The 19,906-nt window shown below is 43.0% G+C and overlaps 1 protein-coding gene across 3 annotated transcripts in view; it reads right to left on the bottom strand.

Moving 5' to 3' along the window:
• Window positions 1-19,906, bottom strand: part of CSAD (cysteine sulfinic acid decarboxylase) — a 51,647-nt gene that overhangs the window by 22,068 nt on the left and 9,673 nt on the right. For 2 of the 3 annotated variants that reach the window (XM_081317256.1, XM_081317254.1), the window contains exons 2-7: window positions 8,942-9,085; window positions 8,232-8,358; window positions 7,256-7,346; window positions 3,534-3,640; window positions 2,774-2,889; window positions 965-1,044 (exon numbers count right to left, since the gene is read on the bottom strand). In XM_081317256.1, coding sequence (XP_081173382.1) covers window positions 965-1,044; window positions 2,774-2,889; window positions 3,534-3,640; window positions 7,256-7,346; window positions 8,232-8,358; window positions 8,942-9,067 — 647 coding nt within the window. In that variant the 5' untranslated portion in view covers window positions 9,068-9,085. Of the gene's footprint in view, window positions 1-964; window positions 1,045-2,773; window positions 2,890-3,533; window positions 3,641-7,255; window positions 7,347-8,231; window positions 8,359-8,941; window positions 9,086-11,655; window positions 11,698-19,906 lie in introns of those variants that run through there. The other variant, XM_081317255.1, reaches the window with a different exon arrangement.

Below are 19,906 nucleotides of genomic sequence, written 5' to 3' on the forward strand. Positions count from 1 at the left end.
TCCATTTCATGCACACTCAAATGATATGGTCTAGAACAGTGATGGCGAACCTTTTAGAGACCGAGTGCCCAGACTGCAACCAAAACCCACTTATGTATCATCGGGTGCCGGGTGGGTGTGGCCCATTGGGTTGGTGTGGCTGCAGTGGTAACGGCAGACTGGGTTCAATCAATTCCAACTTTGCGAGATCTTTTTTTCCCCGTGAGAAGTTGAAATTGATTGATTGATTGAACCTTTTTTTTTTTGCACACGGCAGCGGAGGCCTAAAGTGAAAAGATTTTATAAAAGGCCTAGGACTGGGGCGACGGCAGCCTGCCCATAGAGAGGGCTCTGCGTGTCACCTGTGGCACGCGTGCCATAGGTTTGCCACCACGGGTCTAGAAGAAACTCCTTCATATGATTCTCTATTTATGCAGACCGATAATGATAAAGAATGAGAACTGTTGTCAGATCCAAGACTAGCTACAGATCTGCTTAGGTGCTCTTACTTAGATTCTTTTGTTTTATCGTATGTTAAAAGGTCATATACAAAGTGATGTTTCAATCTTAGTTCTTATTATGGTCCTTACTAATTGTGCCACCAGTTATGAACAACAGCTTACGGAGAAAACAATCTCTACAATCTTACGGGCTAGAAACCCAAACTTACTTAAAATAAATATTCTTAGCAGGTTCAATTCCACAGACATTACCAAGTTCTAAATCTCTACAGTGTGGAGACATGAAACTAATAACCCAGAGTTCAGACTGTAATTTTTTTAGACCATAATCATTGGAGGGCCAGAGGGTTTCTGAAACCTGGGGGGCAGAGACAATTGAACAATGGGATAAGCAATCTGTATAACGATTCAGAAACCTGTTGTTGGAGATGTTTTAATCCAGATGAAATGGTCCTTTCGTGACATCAAGACGGAACCTTTGGTCTTCTCTAACTTTATAAGGATTTCCAGTTATTAACACTCACTTTTCATCCACTGCTACAAGGTAAACATTGTCTGTGCCGATGCCCAAAAAGGCCGCTCCCTTTTGGATGGAGTAATGGCACTAGAAAGCAGAAAAAGAAGATCAGCAGAATCAATTTAAGACTTCCCCTAAGAAAAGCCTCCTCACCTGTTCTGAGTCCTGGGAAGCCATTTAGTAATTAAACCATTTAGAAAACTGCTACCCAAGGAAATATCAAGTTGCATTTTGTACCTAACCAACAAAATCTTGACTGTGGTTCTGGGGAGAGAGCATTCTCTAGATTATCCCCCTTATCTTCTCTAACTTAGAGCAATAGGTTACAGATTCTGAAAAGATACACAGCAATGCCAGGCTTCAAAATAAAGGTCATTTGGTGTTTTCACGGCTGTTATCTGCAAAATGGGAATGATTAATTTACTTTAGGCAGGTAGAGAATACCAGCATGTTCTGGAATTTCCTGCAACACTCCATGCAAGTGAAAATTGGAGTCTGAAGAAGCAAGATAGGAAGAATATTGATACTTTTGAACTTTAGTGTTGGAGAAAGCTCCTGAAAATACCATGGACAGTCAAGAAAACAAACCAAAGATCATTAAAAAAAAATAACCCAGAGTTCTCACTGAAAGCACAAATGACCAGGTTCAAATTATCCTACTTTGGACACGTTAAGCAAAGATCTAGCGGCCTTTCTAGAGTAGGTTATAATGCTGGGAAAGAAATAAGGAAACAGAAGAATGGAACAATCAGTAGCAAGACTCAGTTACAGTAATGATGAGGGTAACATCTGGATCTTCCCAAAATGTCTGCTCTTAACAAGCCAGTCTGATCCAACTTCTGGTATACAAGTTCCAGCTTCTGTCTCACTTAGTTGTACCCAACTTGGTGCCCTCCAAATGTGCAGGACTACACATCCCCTAATCTCCAATATGTCCCCCCTGAGGCATAGAAGCCAGCTAAATCTTATTTTAGCATTGGCTGATAAGACAATGCCCTCTCTCTGAAGGTAGCCCTATAGGGTGGGCATCTGGCCCAGAGACCATTAGTGTCTTGCTGGATTTCCCAAAGCCCCAACACCAACATCTGCTGTCTGAGGCACTGCTTGTCCCCCTGCCTTAGGAGTGGGGCTAGGACAGTGATGGCGAACCTTTTAGAGACCGAGTGCCCAAACTGCAACCCAAAACCCACTTATGTATCATCGGGTGCCGGGTGGACGTGGCCCATTGGGTGGGTGTGGCCCATTGGGTGGGCGTGGCTGCAGTGGTAACACCAGACTGGGTGGGACTAAAAAGTTCAATCCATCAATTCCAACTTTACGAGATCTTTTTTTTCCCACGTGAAGTTGAAATTGATTGATCGATTGAACTTTTTTTTTTTTTGCACACGGTGGCAAAGGCCTAAAGCGAAAAGGTTTTATAAAGCCCAGCTGAAGGCCTAGCACTGGGGCCACGGTGCACGTGCCCACAGAGAGGGCTCTGCGTGCCACCTGTGGCACGCATGCCATAGGTTCGCCACCACGGGGCTAGGATAAGGGGGCAACAGGTCCTGTTTTCATTATTGATCTTCAAAAGTCACAAAGGCATGGGCAACACTGTGGCATAATTATTCAAAATAAACACGTTAAGTGTATGAAAGTAGAGGCGGGTGTGTTTTAATCCTACCCCAAAACAAAACATTTTGCCACCCAATTTCAAACAGCATAATCTCAGCAAGCAACCCCTACCACCACCACCACCAAAACCAAAAGCAAATTAGGCTGGGTTAACCAAAAGCAAGTAGGTTGGTTCTCTAGAGCGTATACAAGAAAACAGTACCTCTTCTGACGTAAACACTGCCAGCTTTGGTATTGCCCAATGCCCCTTCTGCTTGCAGTCTGGGAAACGGTGATACCGTGCCACATTCATGGCATACATGTTGGAGATGGACCCTCCTGCCAAGGAAAACAACCCAGAGAATTGTTCAATGACCATTTTAAAATCAAATCTTAAGGTTAGCGCGTAATTCCCAGGCATCTCCTGTCCATCCACTGTAGACATAATGAATGGCAGATATTGGTTTCCCTTGGATCAGGGGTAGGCAACCTTGGCTCTTTTATGACTCATGGACTTCAACTCCCAGAATTCCTGAGCCAGCCATGCTGAGGGGAAAGGGAGAGGTTTCCAAGCTGAGTCATGCTGGCTCAGGAATTCTGGGAGTTGAAGTCCATGAGTCATAAAAGAGCCAAGGTTGCCTACCCCTGCCTTGGATGATCCTGAATTGATTATGCTCTCCCTCAGAGATTCCTTGCTTTTCCAAAAGGCCTTGATGACATAGTTTTCTCAGTGGGCTTGGGGACCCCATTCAAAGCTTGTCTGATTCTGTGGTTGCCACAAGAGGGTGGAAGATAGAGTGGAGGTTAAATTATGAATTTTTAACTGTGGATATTTAATGTTGTATGCCAAAGTCACTATGTGCGAGTTGAGTAGCTACATCAATTTGTTTAATAAATAAATACTATTAGCTGCATGTCGGCTCTAAAACATTTAAAAACAAAAACAAGCCCCTGAAAATTTGCAGGTTCTCGGTTTTACACACCAGGGGAGAAGATTCCATCGCCTTTTTCCCAGCCAATCAACTTTTGCAGTTTCTTCAGCATCACTTCCTCCATCAAGACAAATACAGGTGCAATCTCATACGTGTATCTAAAACACAAGTAGTCTTATGAGTCGCATCTGAGAAACAGCCAAAATAGTCAGCAAATTCTCAGAAGGCAACCAAGGTGTTGGTTTAGATTAGGAAATGAAAGTGGCTTGGATACTTCGCCGCTCTGGTCTTTAGCAAAACTGCCAAGACTTATTCTGCTCCATCTAACACAGGAGGAGGAGATACTTAGAAAAATTTGAAAGTGCAGGATTTTTGTAGTTTTTGTTGTTTTTTTTATTTTGATTTGTCTTTTTCTTTACTCTTTTTTTTCTTGTAGAAGTTTTTATCTTAACGATGATATTGCTAATTGCCTATACTGTAGCCTTCAATAGTAGGCAGCTTGCAAATGAAGTAAATCTGTAAATCTGTAAATAAATGTAAACCTTTGCAGGGACAAAATCAAGGGAAGCAGATCCCCATTCTTTTCCCCTTGTTACCTATCTCTTGCTCCACACAGTCAACGCATCTGACTGCACGGAGCAGGACTAACAATATCTGTGCCTGCAAAAATTTGGAAGATTGCTACAGGGCAGCAAGGAGACTTTTTAGTATCTCGTAGCTGCCATGACTTGTAGTCATCCAGGTTTCCTCAGCCTTCAACCTGGTAGCTCAAACATTGAGCAACAACAGAACCCACAGCAGATGAGCAACTTAGGAGGAAGAAAGTTGGCCACCATGGAGCTTATGAGAATTCAACTACTGGGAGTAGAGTGCAGATAAATCAACTGCCCAGAAAGGGAACTAGGTTCCAAACAGAGTCATCCTTCCAATGCATATCTCCCGAGTATCATGATATTTTCATATTAATATTTACTCACTTGCAGAGATAGAATGCAATGATTGCTCAAGATGGAAGAAGTTGCGTTCAGGCTCCAATTCACATTCAGCCACTACATTCACTGGCTGACTTTGGCTGACACTGACAGTGGCCTGATTCACATTAAACCAAGATTGGTTTTAACCATTTTTAAGCAAGCACATCTGTATCACCCTAAACTCCAAGAAAAAGAATCAGATTTTGATTTAGCTTTATGTATGAAAATATTATTTTATCTGAGCTTAAATTATCCCATAGAGTGATTATGAGGATAAAAGGAATAGGAAGAACTACCTAAAGCAGGGCTTTTCAACCAGTGATACGGGTACCACCTGTGGTACATTGGCACCTGGCAGGTGGTACGCGACCATCCTAGAAAAGTGGTAGCAGGGGAGGGGAATGAGCTGGACCGGTGGCAGCACTGCACAAGCCTGAGCGAGAGACGGCTGGAGCTGCAGGGCTGTCAGGGCTCAGCAGAAGCCCCAGAATCAGTGCTGTTTTCCAGCTGATCAGTGCTTCTTTGGGACTGTCAGGGTTCAGTGGAAGTGCCAGGATCAGCACCGAGCTCCAGCTGGAGCCTGGTGCTTCCACTGAGCCCTGAAGAAGCACCAATCAGCTGGAAAGCGGCACTGATCCTGGTGCTTCTGCTGAGCCCAGAAGAATTGCCGATCAGCTGGAATGTTGCAGCATCTCCAGGGTCTTGTGATTTACATTCAGATGCTTGGCAACTGATTCATATTTATTATTTATTTATTTATTTATTTTATTTGTTTCGATTTATATACCACCCTTTTCCCGAAGGACTCAGGGCGGTTTACAGGGCAAATTAAAACAGTGCAATGTACAAATTAAAATAAAATTAAATTAATAGCCCCAAAACAGTTTAAAATGTAAAATTTAAAACCTTAAAACCCCTCAGTCCAGGCCGGCTAAGTCAAATAGCCAAGTTTTTAGGTCCCGGCGAAACGAGCGAAGGTCGGGGGCGATCCAGAGTTCCACAGGCAGTTGATTCCATAGGGCAGGCGCACCCACCGAGAACGCTCTCCCCCTGGGAATTGCCCACCAGCACTCCCTGACCGGCAGGACCCTGAGGAGGCCCTCCCTGTGGGAGCGCACAGGACGATGGGAAGTGGATGCTGACAGCAGGTGCTCCCTAAGATAATCTGGACCCATGCCATTTATGACAGTCACAGTGTCCCAGGGTCATGTGAAGTGACCAAAACCTGCTGCAACCACCCAGCAGACGGGGGGAATAAAAACCAAACACCCCCCACCCCACCCCCATTGCCAATTCTCAACAGAAATGCTCACAACAATGAAAACCTCAGACAGGAGGAAGAGCGCTGCCAGGTGGGCAGGCGGGTGTCTTGCTCGGCTGTGGCTTGGGGGGGCCCTTTTTTCAGTGCCATTGTAACTTTGAACAGTCACTAAGTGAACTGTTGTAAGTCAAGGACTACCTTTACTTCATCACTTTTTTTTCCTTTTGGGGGGGTCATAAAGTTTTTGACACCTTGCTAGGCGAGTGGTGCTACTTGGATATTGCCATATCCTAAAAGTGGTACAATGGGTGAAAAGGTTGAAAAGCCCTGATTTAAAGCACTTAATTTTGCTGCTTGCCACAAGGGGAGATATAGTGATATCAAATTACTTTCCCCCTCCCGCCTCACTATCCACTTACTAGGGCAATGCTAGCCAGTTGCCACAGAGCAAATGTTTCACAATCAGCGGAATCTATTCTGTTTGTCCCCCTGAATCAGAGACAAAGAAGATTATTTGTATTGTATTATTCTTATATCACAATACATTACAGTGTTGCTCATAGGAATATTTTTGCCTCTGCAAGTTTGGATTGTTTCAAAACCTTGACAAACTTATCTGATACTGCAACAGTGGAGGACATTAATAGAATTTGTGGATAGAGTACATCATAAAAAGCAAAGACTTGTCTTCAAACTGCTTTCTAGTTAGGGTCTCTGGTCCAAAAAAGCAGCAGTGAAATGCATCTGACTCTTAAAATCTCTTTCTTTCCCTTTCTTTCTTTCTTTCTTTCTTTCTTTCTTTCTTTCTTTCTTTCTTTCTTTCTTTCTTTCTGCTTTCTTGCTTTCTTGCTTTCTTTCTTTCTTTCTTTCTTTCTTTCTTTCTTTCTTTCTTTCTTTCTTTCTTTCTTTCTTTCTTTCTTTCTTTCTCCCTTCCTTCCTTCCTTCCTTCCTTCCTTCCTTCCTTCCTTCCTTCCTTCCTTCCTTCCTTCCTCTTTCTTTCTTTCTTTCTTTCTTTCTTTCTTTCTTTCTTTCTTTCTTTCTTTCTTTCTTTCTTTCTTTTTTCTTTCTTAAAAATGCATGTCTGTGTGTGTGTATGTGTATATATGTATATGTATATATGTGTGAGTGTGTATGTTCTCTGTGGGTGCGCCAGACCTTTGGAACCGTTTACCGGTGGAGCTCCGGATGGCTCCCGACCTTCGCTCCTTCCGACGTGACCTAAAAACATTTTTATTTGAACAAGCCGGCCTGGTCTGATGGGTTTAGGGGTATTTTAATGTTATTGTATTAATGTATTGAATTGGGCTGTAATATTTAATATTTTTTTAATTTTTATATGTTATATTTTATTGTATTGCCCTGTACACCGCCCTGAGTCCTTTGGGAGAAGGGCGGTATAGAAATTAAATTATTATTATTATTATTATTATTATTATTATTATTATTATTATTATTATTATTATTATTATTATTATTATTATTATTATTATTATTGTGTGTGTGTGTGTGTGTGTATTAGAAAGTGGAAAAACACATACTGGCTAGTATTGAGCATCTCTGTAATCATCCGTCCAGCCAGAGCATGGGGATCAAGCCCGGAAAATAGCTGATTGCAGAAGCGTGGATGACCTGGAAGTAAAAGAAAGAGATGCCTGCTGAGTTCCTTTGGATCTCGGATCAGCCATACAACTCCCATCACTTTTACTGAATAGAATCTTCTTTCATAGGAAAAGACTGCATATCAAGAGGAAAGAAAATTGTGCAAAAGGAAATAGTCTCTATGGAAGTACTTCATATTTTCTTCACCACTAGAGGTATTAATGTGATTATTGTTGCAACATGAACATTTGTATTACCGGAACTATCCATAATGTTCCTTACTGTTTTCCTGAATCCCAGCTTTTTGTTTACGTTTCAGTCACCTTCCAATAATTGTACAAGATCTATTTTAAATTCATTTGCCCTTACCCTTAAGAAAATAATTATAGTTCAAAAAGAAACAGAATCATATCAAATCCTAAGTATTTAGGCATTTTCCCCTCAACTGGAAAACTTAGTCTCTTGGTACACATTACATTTCAACCCAGAATTTTCACTCAAGGCACTAATTATCAGGTTCAAACTATCCTACTTGGGTACATTGTGTGAATACTGTACCTAGCTCCCTAGAGAAGTCTATAAGGGCGGGAAAGAGAAGAAAACAACCAGAAGCAAGGTGGATGGACTCAATTATAGTAATTGGAAGATCTGAAGGACTAGATTAGAGACAGATCATCATGGAGAAAATCTATTTATGTTGCTAAGAGTTAGCACTAATTTTATGGCACATAATCAATCACACACTCATTTTAAAAAAAAGGCCATCCAAAAGTACTGTGAACTGGGGAATCAACTAACTCAGGATGCCAGGATAGGCAAATCAATCTCAATAACTGGACTGGAACAGTCCTATCTCCTAAGAGGTTCTAAAGAAGGAACCACCCTCTCTTAAATCTTGCCGTGCAGAACACTCACATGTTTTCACACTGTATCTGATAACATCCCGACAACGTTCCAGCAACCTTTCACGTGGCTCCCCACTGTCTCTTAGATCGAGGTCCAGAATTTGCTGCAGTTCCTCAGGTTCCTTCCAAATGCACACCTACCAGCAAGATAGTCAGCTCATGTCTGAAAAGCCATATTGTATACAAGCTGAAAAATCCAACAATACAATCCTATATCCAGGTTATGCTTCCAGGATGACAAGGGGTTGGTATAAAATTCTATATATCAGCATAAGACCAAATTCTGCTGCCTGAGGATGCTGTTATGTTGTCAGAAATTGAAGTTAAATTTCCCCAGCCGGAGCCCTCCCAATGTCTTATGGCCATTAATCCCTGACATTTTTAGCCAGCGTTCCTGACTGGCCAGGAGTCTGGAACTTACAATTTCAATGATTCTTGGAGAGATTGGGTGGGGGAATGTTGCCCTACTATATATTAAATACAGTAGTAAAGTGGGTGTTTGGAGGAAGACTAGAAAAATTGAGAAAAGAATAGATTATACCCAATTTACTCAATGCAAACCATCCGGGATTAGGAAATTGTGATTTTTCTGCTGAGGGACTACTTCGTTAGCTTGCAAGTAAAATTCAGTTTGGGTACCTGGCCCAAGCCATTGCTTAAGGTATACACAGTGGACATCCAAGCTCAAGAAAACGTAGAATGAAAAACAGTATACCTTACCTTTTCAGAGGCATCCATCCCTTTTTGAATTCCTTCTTCAAGCATGATCTGGAAGGCTTCCTGCAGGAACTCCTCACCAGCTACCCGATCCAAGCCAGGAGATGACAAAGAATCTTCTGCTGCCATTGTCAAGCAGACCTCCTCCTATAACAGACCAGGCATCAGGAACATGAATTCAAATAAGACCCTGAAGGCAAATCCACTAAAATGTTCCCATACTGGCATGGTATATATCTCCAGAAAAAGAATGTTACAAAATGCGAAACCGTCATGGTAACCAGGATCATACCAATTTCCAACTAGTGTCACTCAGTTCTTTGAGTTTGACACTGAGTCAACAGAGGTACTTGTTTTTGTTTTCCAGCACCCTTTATACTAGTAGCCATCCCTGTTGCGTTCATACATTTAATAGAATGTAGGCTCCAACTGTAGTTCATGAGCAGCTAACCTTCAATGTAGTTCATGAGCAGCTAACCTTCAATGGACAATGCAAAGACACCAATTCATACTGTATAGGACAGGGGTAGGCAACCGCGGCTCTTTTATGACTCATGGACTTCAACTCCCAGAAGTCCATGAGTCATAAGAGAGCCGAGGTTGCCTACCCCTGGTATAGGAGAAGGCAATGGTAACTCCTGTATTGTTATAAATTAAAACCACGTGGTTAGAAAATACAAAATGACTGAGAAGACCCAAAAGGTCAGGTTAGGGACAAATTGTTATGCAGGAAATTTATCTATGTGATGACTAAGAGCGGTCAACTTCATAATGATGGCTCATAATCAATTAAGTCAATTTTTGGCATCGAGGTCCTCATATGACAACAATGATAAATGGGGCAGTTTCTAGATATAAATATGCATTTATGACCAAAGAGATATTATAGAGAGAGAGCCATTCCTATTCATGCATATTAATTAGGATCATAAATTGTGACAAGCCAGGTTTAAGTTAATCATGGCTTATTGAATTTAACTCACAGTGATTTATGGCTATGCAGATCTGGATTTGCAGATCAGGCAGAGTCCATCACATATCAAACATTCATGGATGCATTCAGTTACTAATCTATTCCCCCCCACCCCATCTTAAGCCATGTCCATTAGTGAGGACATATAATATCCCCAGACACTGGATAGCCTTTGAAATTCTCATATTCCTTTTAAATTACATGTACTAAACAGATTTGCATAAATGCTATCTTATATTACTGCTTCTTAGTTCATGAGAGCAAACAAAACTTATACAAGGCACAATGGGTATATGATAAGGTGAAAGGACCATGCGCATAAAGATTAAAAAAGGAGTCATACAAGCTAAGACTTTTTGTGGATTTGGTTTTGATTTAGACTCTTTAAAGGACACCGAACTTTTGATGAGTAAATTAAAAGAATTTGGGTTACTACCAGGTTTCAAGATTAATAAACAGAAGACAAATATATTAATAAAAAAATAATGTTTTAGTCTCCAGGCCTTGAAATATCTTAGTTGTTCTTCTTTGCAGTTTTTCTAGTCTCAACATCTTTTTTATATCGTGAATACATTTACGTATCATTTTACTTAAACAATAAGTAAAAATAATTGGTTAACTAATTGTGATGTATTAGAATTGTCTCAAAGAGACTAAAATGAAATCAAGAAAAAGAAGATAACAGAAGACTATTCTTGTCAATGGATGTCTTATGTACAATTAACAGAGAGCATTAAACTGGTTTTAAAAGATCTTATCATTTTGAATAAAGTAAGACCAAGTTTGAAACAGAATTACATACTAATGAGGAAATGTTATTGCTAAAATATATGAACTTTTGCTGAAATACGAGACAAAAGACGGAGTAAAAAAATGTATGATAAAGTGATAAACTGTTGGTTTTAATATACAAATGGACCAATGAAAAAAAAAAGAGGAAAGCATTATGTACATTATTTGCTAGTCTTCTAGAATATGGTTATAAAATGTTGTTATATGTCACCAGAGAAATTGTCTAGATTAATATAGAAAGGCAATTCAAATTTGTGGTGGAAATGAGAACATTAATAAGGGATATTTTATCATGCTTGCTGGATGTATAAAAAAGCAAAAAAAGGGGACGTTATATACTGATTCAGAGGATTTTAAAGATTAATATATAATTATAATGATAATTGTAATACTTATAATTTAGACCAAGAATTTGCCTCCTGAGACTGGTGGATAAAGACTTGGGGGAGGAAAATCATGGTATTTTGATTCTGTGTATGATAACTGCATATTGCATCTTACAATCAATGAATCATTCATTCCAAATCACTTAGATTCTCAGTCTGTAAAACAATGTAAAAATAAAACAAAATAAAAAATAAAACCTACACTTGCTTTCAACCAACAGATATCACCACAAGCATTCATTAAACATTAAGACCCCATAGTTCTGGGGCGAAAATAACATTCTTGTAATCAGTAGACACCGGTGAAATCTTCACCGATATCTTAAACAAGCCTAACAATTCTTCCATCAGCAAACCACATCCATATTTTAACATTTTTGTAATTCAGTAACTACTTCTGCAGATTTCTAATTTTTCAACTTTGAAAGCCTATCTTTCCAGCCCTGAAAATTTAAAAATTGCAAGACTGAAAAATGTTAGACTGAAGAAGTTCAAAGAAATTTCAGAATTGCTAGTGTGATTAACTATATAACACAACTGCGAACACACAGGCCATACCACTTCACCTTCTCTTGTTGAATGGGAGTGAGGTGCGCTGCCTCTCTTCTTTCTCCGTCCCGGGAAGTTTCCACTGTGAACTACAGATGAATTATTTCAAAAGGCAGAGGGATGAACTCCCACGTCTTCAGATGGCCACAACTTCTGCTAACTCTGTTTTTAGCAAAGAAAACTGCTAAGCCTGCACCAACACTATTCTGTAGGAGTTTTACTCTCCACATTAGAGGAAGGAAAGAACACAACGTCCAATTGCTATGGTTACCTGCCCAATCCTGTACAGATTTCCACTGCTTTCAGGGACAAAGTACAAAGGGAGTGACCACATAACCAGCAAGTATCATTATATATTGTGGGAGTAGAAATATTTGCATTCAAAGTCTGCCCTCTGGATCGCATGCTACAAGTTTCCCCCCCGCCACATAGTTGTTTTAAAAAGGGGTGGGGTGAGGAAACCTTGGGATGCCAAAAGGTGCCTTTATATTTATTTCTGCTAAAAAGTGATATCAATTACATTCCAGTGATTCTACATTTCTACTCCTGCTAAATATATGGATTTTATGTGTGCATGCACGCAGAAACCTGAAAAATGATTTGGAGACCTAAATTTGCATAGAGGAACTACCATAACTGCAGATATACATATACGTCTGTGTGCAGGTAACTGTCCAAAGAACTCCTTTCTCACCTCCCAGCAATAAAACATTTTCCAGATCTAAATTCCTCTGCTGGTTCTGGAAAATATTTGTGCTATTTTGTGATAGTAAACAAAGAGAACTGCAGACCTAGGGATTCTGCTCATCTGGTTTGATATATTTGCGATGTGAAATCTGCATCGCCAGGCCACCAGCTTATTTGTTGGTTTGTTTGCATTAATTTGATTATTTAAGGTTATTCATCGCTCATAGAGGCAGTCCTCAATGCACCCCTGTAATTGGCTGCAATTATGGTCATCTTGTGATATTTGGTAAGCAGGTCATCATACCTGAATCCACAACCTTTTTTCTGCAGCAGTTGTGAAGCTAACACGGCAGGTGTTAGCAAACACCATGTTGGTTTAAGTGTGAATGCAGTGATCATTAAGTAATCCCATTATTCACTATGGGCCATTTTTCATCAGAAACCTGAGGTAAATGCCGGTTTCCAGCAAAAACAACATAAATTGCGGGCACAAGACTATGGATGCTATAAATGGTTGTAAATGTTCGATGGCTGCCGAGGGCCCAAATTGTGGTCATGTGACCACAGTGGGGGGGGCATCAAAATTTTGAGTCGAGGTCCATTGTAACTGTTGCTAAATGATCAGTCCTAATGATAAAGGAGAATATTTATAGCTCAGGGATGAATTCCAGCCTTGCTGCATGAAATTTTCAGGCTATCTGAAAAGTTGCAATCCCCCCCCCCATTTTTAACCTTAAGACAAAGGAAGGGTGCTCAGTAGCAAATCTTCACACGAGAGGTCCAACAATTCTTGGTCATGAAATGGTGTAATTCCTACAGTAGCCGAACCGATCATGATCCCAATCCACACAAGCGTTGCTTCTTTGTGGACAAAAGAAACATTTCAGTTGGAGTAGTCAGATAGGGACACGGTGGCTCAGTGGGTTAGGACACTGAGCTTGTCGATCAGAAGGTTGGCAGTTTGGCGGGTCGAATCCCAAGTGCCGCGTAGCAGAGTGAGCGCCTGTTACTCGTCCCAGCTTCCGCCAACCTAGCAGTTCAAAAGCATGTAAAAATGCAAGTAGAAAAATAGGGACTGTTATATACTTAGTGTTATATGGTTAGTATTATTGTTAAACTTGACAGCCAGCTGGGCATCAGCTGAGCCTCTCCCAGCAACAGTATCCTATTGGTCCAGCCATTTTGGCGGGATCCTTGAAGTATGTGGATTGGCCGACGGCTAGCCGGCAACTGTATATAAAGAGCGGAGCTGTGGAGAGTTCCTTGTTCCAACCACAATAAACCTTAGTTCTAACGCGGCGTCCTGTCATCTGTGTCTGATGGTCTACCCACAATACACAACAGTGGCAACGAAGGTGGGATACTGCTTGAGCTGAAGCACTAGCTGAGTCACAAGAGCTGAAGCACGGACTACGGGAAAGGAGGGAAGAGTGAACTCTCCCGATTACATTCCTTCCCGTCAAGCAGTGACCAGACCAGACCAGAATGACCCAAATTGGACACGTACGCGAATTTGACGTCCGCCACCCGGGGCAATAGACGTCCCACCTGGGACAAGTCGAGGGATATCTCTTCGTGAATAAAATCACGGAGGATAGGGCGAAAGCAGCAGCGTTGCTATGCATCAGCGGGCCAGCCGTGTACAACGTGGCTGTCGGGTTAAGCATCCCAGATCCAGTCACGGCACTGCCCTACGCTGACCTAGTCGGCAAGTTGACCCAGCATTTCATGCCAAAGAAATCCGAAAGCTACTGGTGACTCAGATTCATCCAGAGGAACCAGCTTCCCGGAGAATCAGCAATGGACTTTGTAGCCGCCGTGCGTCAAGCCGCCCGAATGTGCAGTTTCCCTGACCTCGAAGATCGGATTCAGGATAGAATTGTCTTCGGTCTGAGTGACGATCACCTCCAGCAAAAGATAATCGCAAAACCCACCCTGAGCCTGTCAGAAGTCATTAATGAAATTATGGCTCAGGAGGCGATTAACGAAAAAAACGCGCTCAAAAATGGTGACAATTCGAGTGGCTCCATGCATCAGGAGAATGCTGTGGACAACGAAGAAGTGGAACTGGCCAACGAAGCACAAATTGATGCCATCCTCTAGAGATTGGAGAAGTTCAAGACCTGACGGGACTACACACCGTCACTGAAGAAGCTGGCTGGAGCCAACAAGAACCCAAGAGTCCAAAGCCGAAACCTGAGTGGGAGCAACTCAAATTGTGCCAGCTGTGAAGGCAACCACCCCAGAGCATCCTGCCGGTTCCGCGGTGCCAGATGCCATGCCTGCGGTAAAACCGGCCACATTCAAACCGTTTGCCGAGCCCGGAACCGTGACAACGTAAACAACATCGATGAACTGCCAGCAGGTATCGAAAACCCCCTCAAGCCCCCTGAGACCCGGGCACCCTTAGTCATAGAAAATTTGGAAGTGGCATGCCAGACGGCAATCCACCCCCCGCTCAAACCTAAAATCAAAATTACAATCAGTGTGGAAGGAATCCCTTGCCAAATGGAGGTGGATTCTGGATCACCTGTATCTCTAATCTCATTAGAGACCTATTCGGCAATTTGCTTAAAGAGCGGTCAGCGGGTTTGCATAAAGCCAACCAAAATTAGACTAACTGACTTCCAACGTTCCCCGATAAAATTAAAGGGGCAGGCAACAGTGTTAGTCAAATTTAAGGAGTTCCAGGGCCCATTACAAGTTCTAATCACAGAGGGAAAACGGACTAATTTAGTAGGTTTAGATTGGTTTCAGGCCCTGGGCATTTGGTTGGGGGGCATAAACACTATCCAAACAAACACCCTAGACTCCGTCTGTAACGAATTTACAGACGTGTTCGGGGGGGGCTAGGGAAATACACCGGGCCCCCAATAAAATTAAGACTAAATCCAGACATCTTGCCCATTCGAATTAAAGCTAGGAGGGTTCCGTTCGCGTTAAAAGAAAAAATCAAAAACGAACTAGATAAACTAGTGAGACAGGGAATCCTAGAACCCGTAGAAGGGGGAGATTGGGAAACTCCTATTGTTACCCCCCTTAAACCGACCGGTAACATAAGAATTTGCGCAGATTACAAGGCCTCGGTGAACCGGGCCTTAAATCCACATGCTTACCCAGTCCCCTCGGTGAAACACGTCCTCGCTGCAATACAGTCCGGCGCCATCTTTGCCAAGCTCGACTTGGCGCAGACGTATCAGCAACTTCCGGTCACCCGCGAAACAGCTGAAATTCAAACAATTGTCACACACAAGGGAGCCTTTCGAGTGAATCGCTTGCAATTTGGAATCGCTGTAGCTCCTGGAATATTCCAGGAGATAATGGAAAAAACACTCAAAGGCATCCCTGGTGTGTGCCCTTACTTTGACGACGTGCTGATAGCCGGAGAATCGGAGTCTGAGTTAGCTGACAGGTTGAGAGCCGTATTGCACAGGTTCTGATTGGCCAGTTTAAAATTACAGAAGGACAAGTGCCATATCGGAGTATCCTCCACAGAATTTTTAGGGTTCAGGGTGGATGCTCAGGGCATCCACCCCACTGACTCTAAAATAAGAGCTATTAAGATGGCACCCACCCCTAGGAACAGGGCAGAATTACAAGCATTCCTAGGATTAATTAACTTCTACCATTCCTTTCTACCCCATAAAGCAACAATTGCTGAGCCTCTGCATAGGCTACTTGATAATAACGCCCCCTGGAACTGGTCCACCAGGCACGACAATAGCTTCAAAGCCCTAAAACAGTTGCTCTCTAACAATTCAGCTGTCACACACTTCATTGAGGGAAAATCCTTATGCCTGGCATGTGATGCCTCACCCTATGGAGTAGGCGCTGTACTTAGTCACTTGGAAGAGACAGGGGAGCAAAAGCCTATTGCTTTTTACTCCAGGACACTTACACAAGCTGAGAGGAACTATGCTCAGATTGATAGGGAGGCCCTTGCCCTAGTAGCAGGGGTCAAAAAATTTCACGACTACCTGTATGGTAGGAAATTTACTATCTTCACCGATCATAAACCCTTGTTGGGGTTATTCACGACCAATAAAATAACACCTCAAATCCTGTCCCCTAGGGTTTTAAGATGGTCTGTATTCCTGTCTGCCTATTCATTTGACTTACAATATAAACCGGGTAAGGACATGGGGCACGCAGACGCATTGAGCAGACTGCCCCTGTCAATTTTTGAGCCAGATCCAGCCCCGGCCTGTAATGTCATTGCCATCCAGGAACTTCCTAACTCCCCCCTGCAAGCTAAAGATATAGCAAACGGCACAGCAACTGATAAAATCCTAAGCAGGTTCGCATCCCACCAGGATCAAGGTTGACTCAGCCTTCCATCCTTCCGAGGTAGGTAAAATGAGGACCCAGATTGTTGGGGGCAATAAGCTGACTTTGTAATAATGCCGCTTGGGGTGTGTGTGAAAGCCCTAATAAGCAGGCATATACATAGAATGAAGGCTACTGCTAAGCTTGTAAGCTGCCCTGAGTCTTTGGAGAAGGGTGGGATATAAATGGAAATAAAATAAAATAAAAAAAATAAACATGGGTGGCCTCGGGGTGGCTAGCGCAGTGCCCAGGAAAGGATTTCCAACCATATTTTACCAGAAGGAACGAATTATCGTCACATAAAGGGTGTTTGTTATGGGGAAATAGGGTCATAGTCCCAGACAAATTGAGGTTTAAAGTTCTAGGGGCATTACACGAGGGACACCCCGGTATTGTCAGGATGAAGGCCCTAGCCCGCAGATATGTGTGGTGGCCAGGCCTCGACAAGGACATAGAAGGGCAGGTTGCAGGGTGTTATCAGTGCCAAAAAACCAGACCCGAACAACCTCATTCCACTGTGCACAATTGGGAACCAACACAAGTACCATGGTCAAGACTCCACATTGACTATGCAGGCCCTTTCCAAGGTCACCTTTTCCTCGTGGTAGTAGACAGTTATTCTAAATGGTTGGAGGTAGTGCCAGTGTCTAGCATGACCACATTAAAAACTGTACAGGTGCTTAGGGGGCTCTTTGCAACTCATGGCTTGCCAGATGTCATTGTGTCAGACAACGGCCCACAATTTAAATCTGCTGATTTTCAGGCTTTCATCAAGGCCAACTTGATTAGGCACATCACATCCGCCCCTTTCCACCCGGAGACTAACGGCCTTGCTGAACGAATGGTAAGATCAACAAAAGACGCCCTGAAGCGAATTGTCATCGGAGACTGGCACCAAAGACTGGCACAATTCCTACTAAGCCAACATACCACCCCGTCCTCAACCACCGGTAAAAGCCCGGCTGAACTTCGTTGGGGCCGTCGCCTCAGGACTAAACTGGACAGATTGCACCCTGACCGGGTGGCAACATAAGGAGTGCAGCACTGGACCGTGACGGGGCTAGCAATTGGGGACAATGTGTGGGCAAGGAATTACTCCAGTGGGGATTTCTGGGTGCAAGGGGTGGTGATTGATAAAACAGGGCCATTGTCATACCTTATTGAGGGGAAAGGGGGCCATCAGATGAGGAGGCATTTGGATCAGCTGAGGAAGCGGGCCCCAGAAAATCAACATAGAGAAGTAACTAGCGACAGGGGGCAAACCTGTGGCCATGGAGTCACAACAACACCTGAAAGGCCCCCCGTTGTGAATCCACCAAACATGGAAAGGCCAGGGCCTCTTGTGGAAGCACAGGACCAGGGGCACCAGCTGGGGGACTCCATGCCCGGACAGGGAAATGAACAGGAAGAACATAGCCAGTCCCCTGACAGGGTGGAGTTGCCACTAAGATGTTCCAGCAGAACGCGCAAGCCTCCAGCATATCTTCAAGACTTCGTGAGGTCATAGGTCACCAGCAATGGCAAGCCTAGTGCCGGGTCAATTATGTTTGTTCTTCGTTGGGGGAAAGAGGTGTTATATACTTAGTGTTATATGGTTAGTATTATTGTTAAACCTGACAGCCAGCTGGGCATCAGCTGAGCCTCTCCCAGCAACAGTATCCTATTGGTCCGGCCATTTTGGCGGGATCCTTGAAGTATGTGGATTGGCTGATGGCTAGCCGGCAACTGTATATAAAGAGCGGAGCTGTGGAGAGTTCCTTGTTCCAACCACAATAAACCTTAGTTCTAACGCGGCGTCCTGTCATCTGTGTCTGACAGTCTACCCACAATACACAACAGGGACTACTAAGGTGGGAAGGTAACAGCGTTCCGTGCACCTTTGGCGTCTGGTCATGCCGGCCACATGACCATGGAGACGTCCTCGGACAAGCACTGGCTCTTCGGCTTTGAAACAGAGATGAGCACCAGCCCCTAGAGTTGGAAATGACTAGCACGCATGTGCGGGGGAACCTTTACCTTTACCTTTAGTCAGATAGACATAATGCAGGATGAGTGAGGATAGGAGGAAAGGGTGGAAGAAGTAAGTCGGATGCTTTCCTTTACTAGAGGTTTGTCAAACCTTTGTTTTCCAAGGAAGAAAGCCCCAAATGGATGCTTTCTTTTTAAATATTTAGCAACAAGCCAAGTCAAGCTGTCTATTTCCGCATGCACTTGGTCCATGCAGTTCAGGCCTTATTTCCAGTAACTGCATGGGGCTGCCCTTGAAGACCACCCGGAGGCTTCAGCTGGTGCAGAGTGCAGCTGCTCGGGTAGTGATGGGGGCACCCCGATACTCCCATATTACACCCCTCCTGCGTGAGCTGCATTGGCTACCGGTTGCCCTCCGGGTGAGATTTAAGGTGCTGGTACTTACCTTTAAAGCCCTACATGGCTTAGGCCCGGGATACTTGCAGGACCATCTGCTGCCGGGAACGAATTCCCATCGCCCAGTACGCTCACACAGAGAAGGCCTCCTCAGGGTACCGTCAGCTAGGCAATGTCGGCTGGTGACCCCCAGGGGGAGGGCCTTCTCTGTGGGAGCGCCAGTCCTATGGAATCAGCTCCCCCCTGAGCTTCGGATGGCCCAAAATCTCCAATCCTTTCGCCGCAGCCTCAAAACACTCCTATTCCACCAGGCTGACCTGGACTGACAGGCATTTTAATTATATTTACAATTTTTAATTTATTTTTAATTTTTAATTTTAATTTATTGCACATATGATTTTAATTTTATTTTTATCTTAATTTCTATACTTATTATATGTTTTGTTGTTAGCCGCCCTGAGTCCTTCGGGAGATAGGGCGGGATATAAATCCCATAAATAAATAAATAAATAAATAAATAAATAAATAAATAAACAAACAAACAAACAAACAAACAAACAAACAAACTGCACTCTGCAGTACTGTAGATCCTTGTTTTGCCTTGTTTGACCTGTTTGAATGGTTTGATTTGGATAAACCACTGTTAAACATTAGTATGCATGTTGTTTTGTCATCTTAACATGTTTTCAACACTGTTGGGGGAAAAAAGATAAGTGCACACCGAGATAAGAGTGTCCTCAAATGCATTTTCTTGCACTGCAGAGGGGAAGATAAGTAGGAATGGAAACTGTCCTTCAGGTGTGTCATCTGACAGTCAGCCTCCCGACTTCTTAGAAAGCCTTCCAACAACTGTTCTTCTGTGAAATAGTGAAATAAATGGTTCTTTTTCCA

The sequence above is a fragment of the Vipera berus genome, assembly GCF_964194415.1.
Source record: "Vipera berus genome assembly, chromosome: 2".
Taxonomy (NCBI): Eukaryota; Metazoa; Chordata; class Lepidosauria; order Squamata; family Viperidae; genus Vipera; species Vipera berus.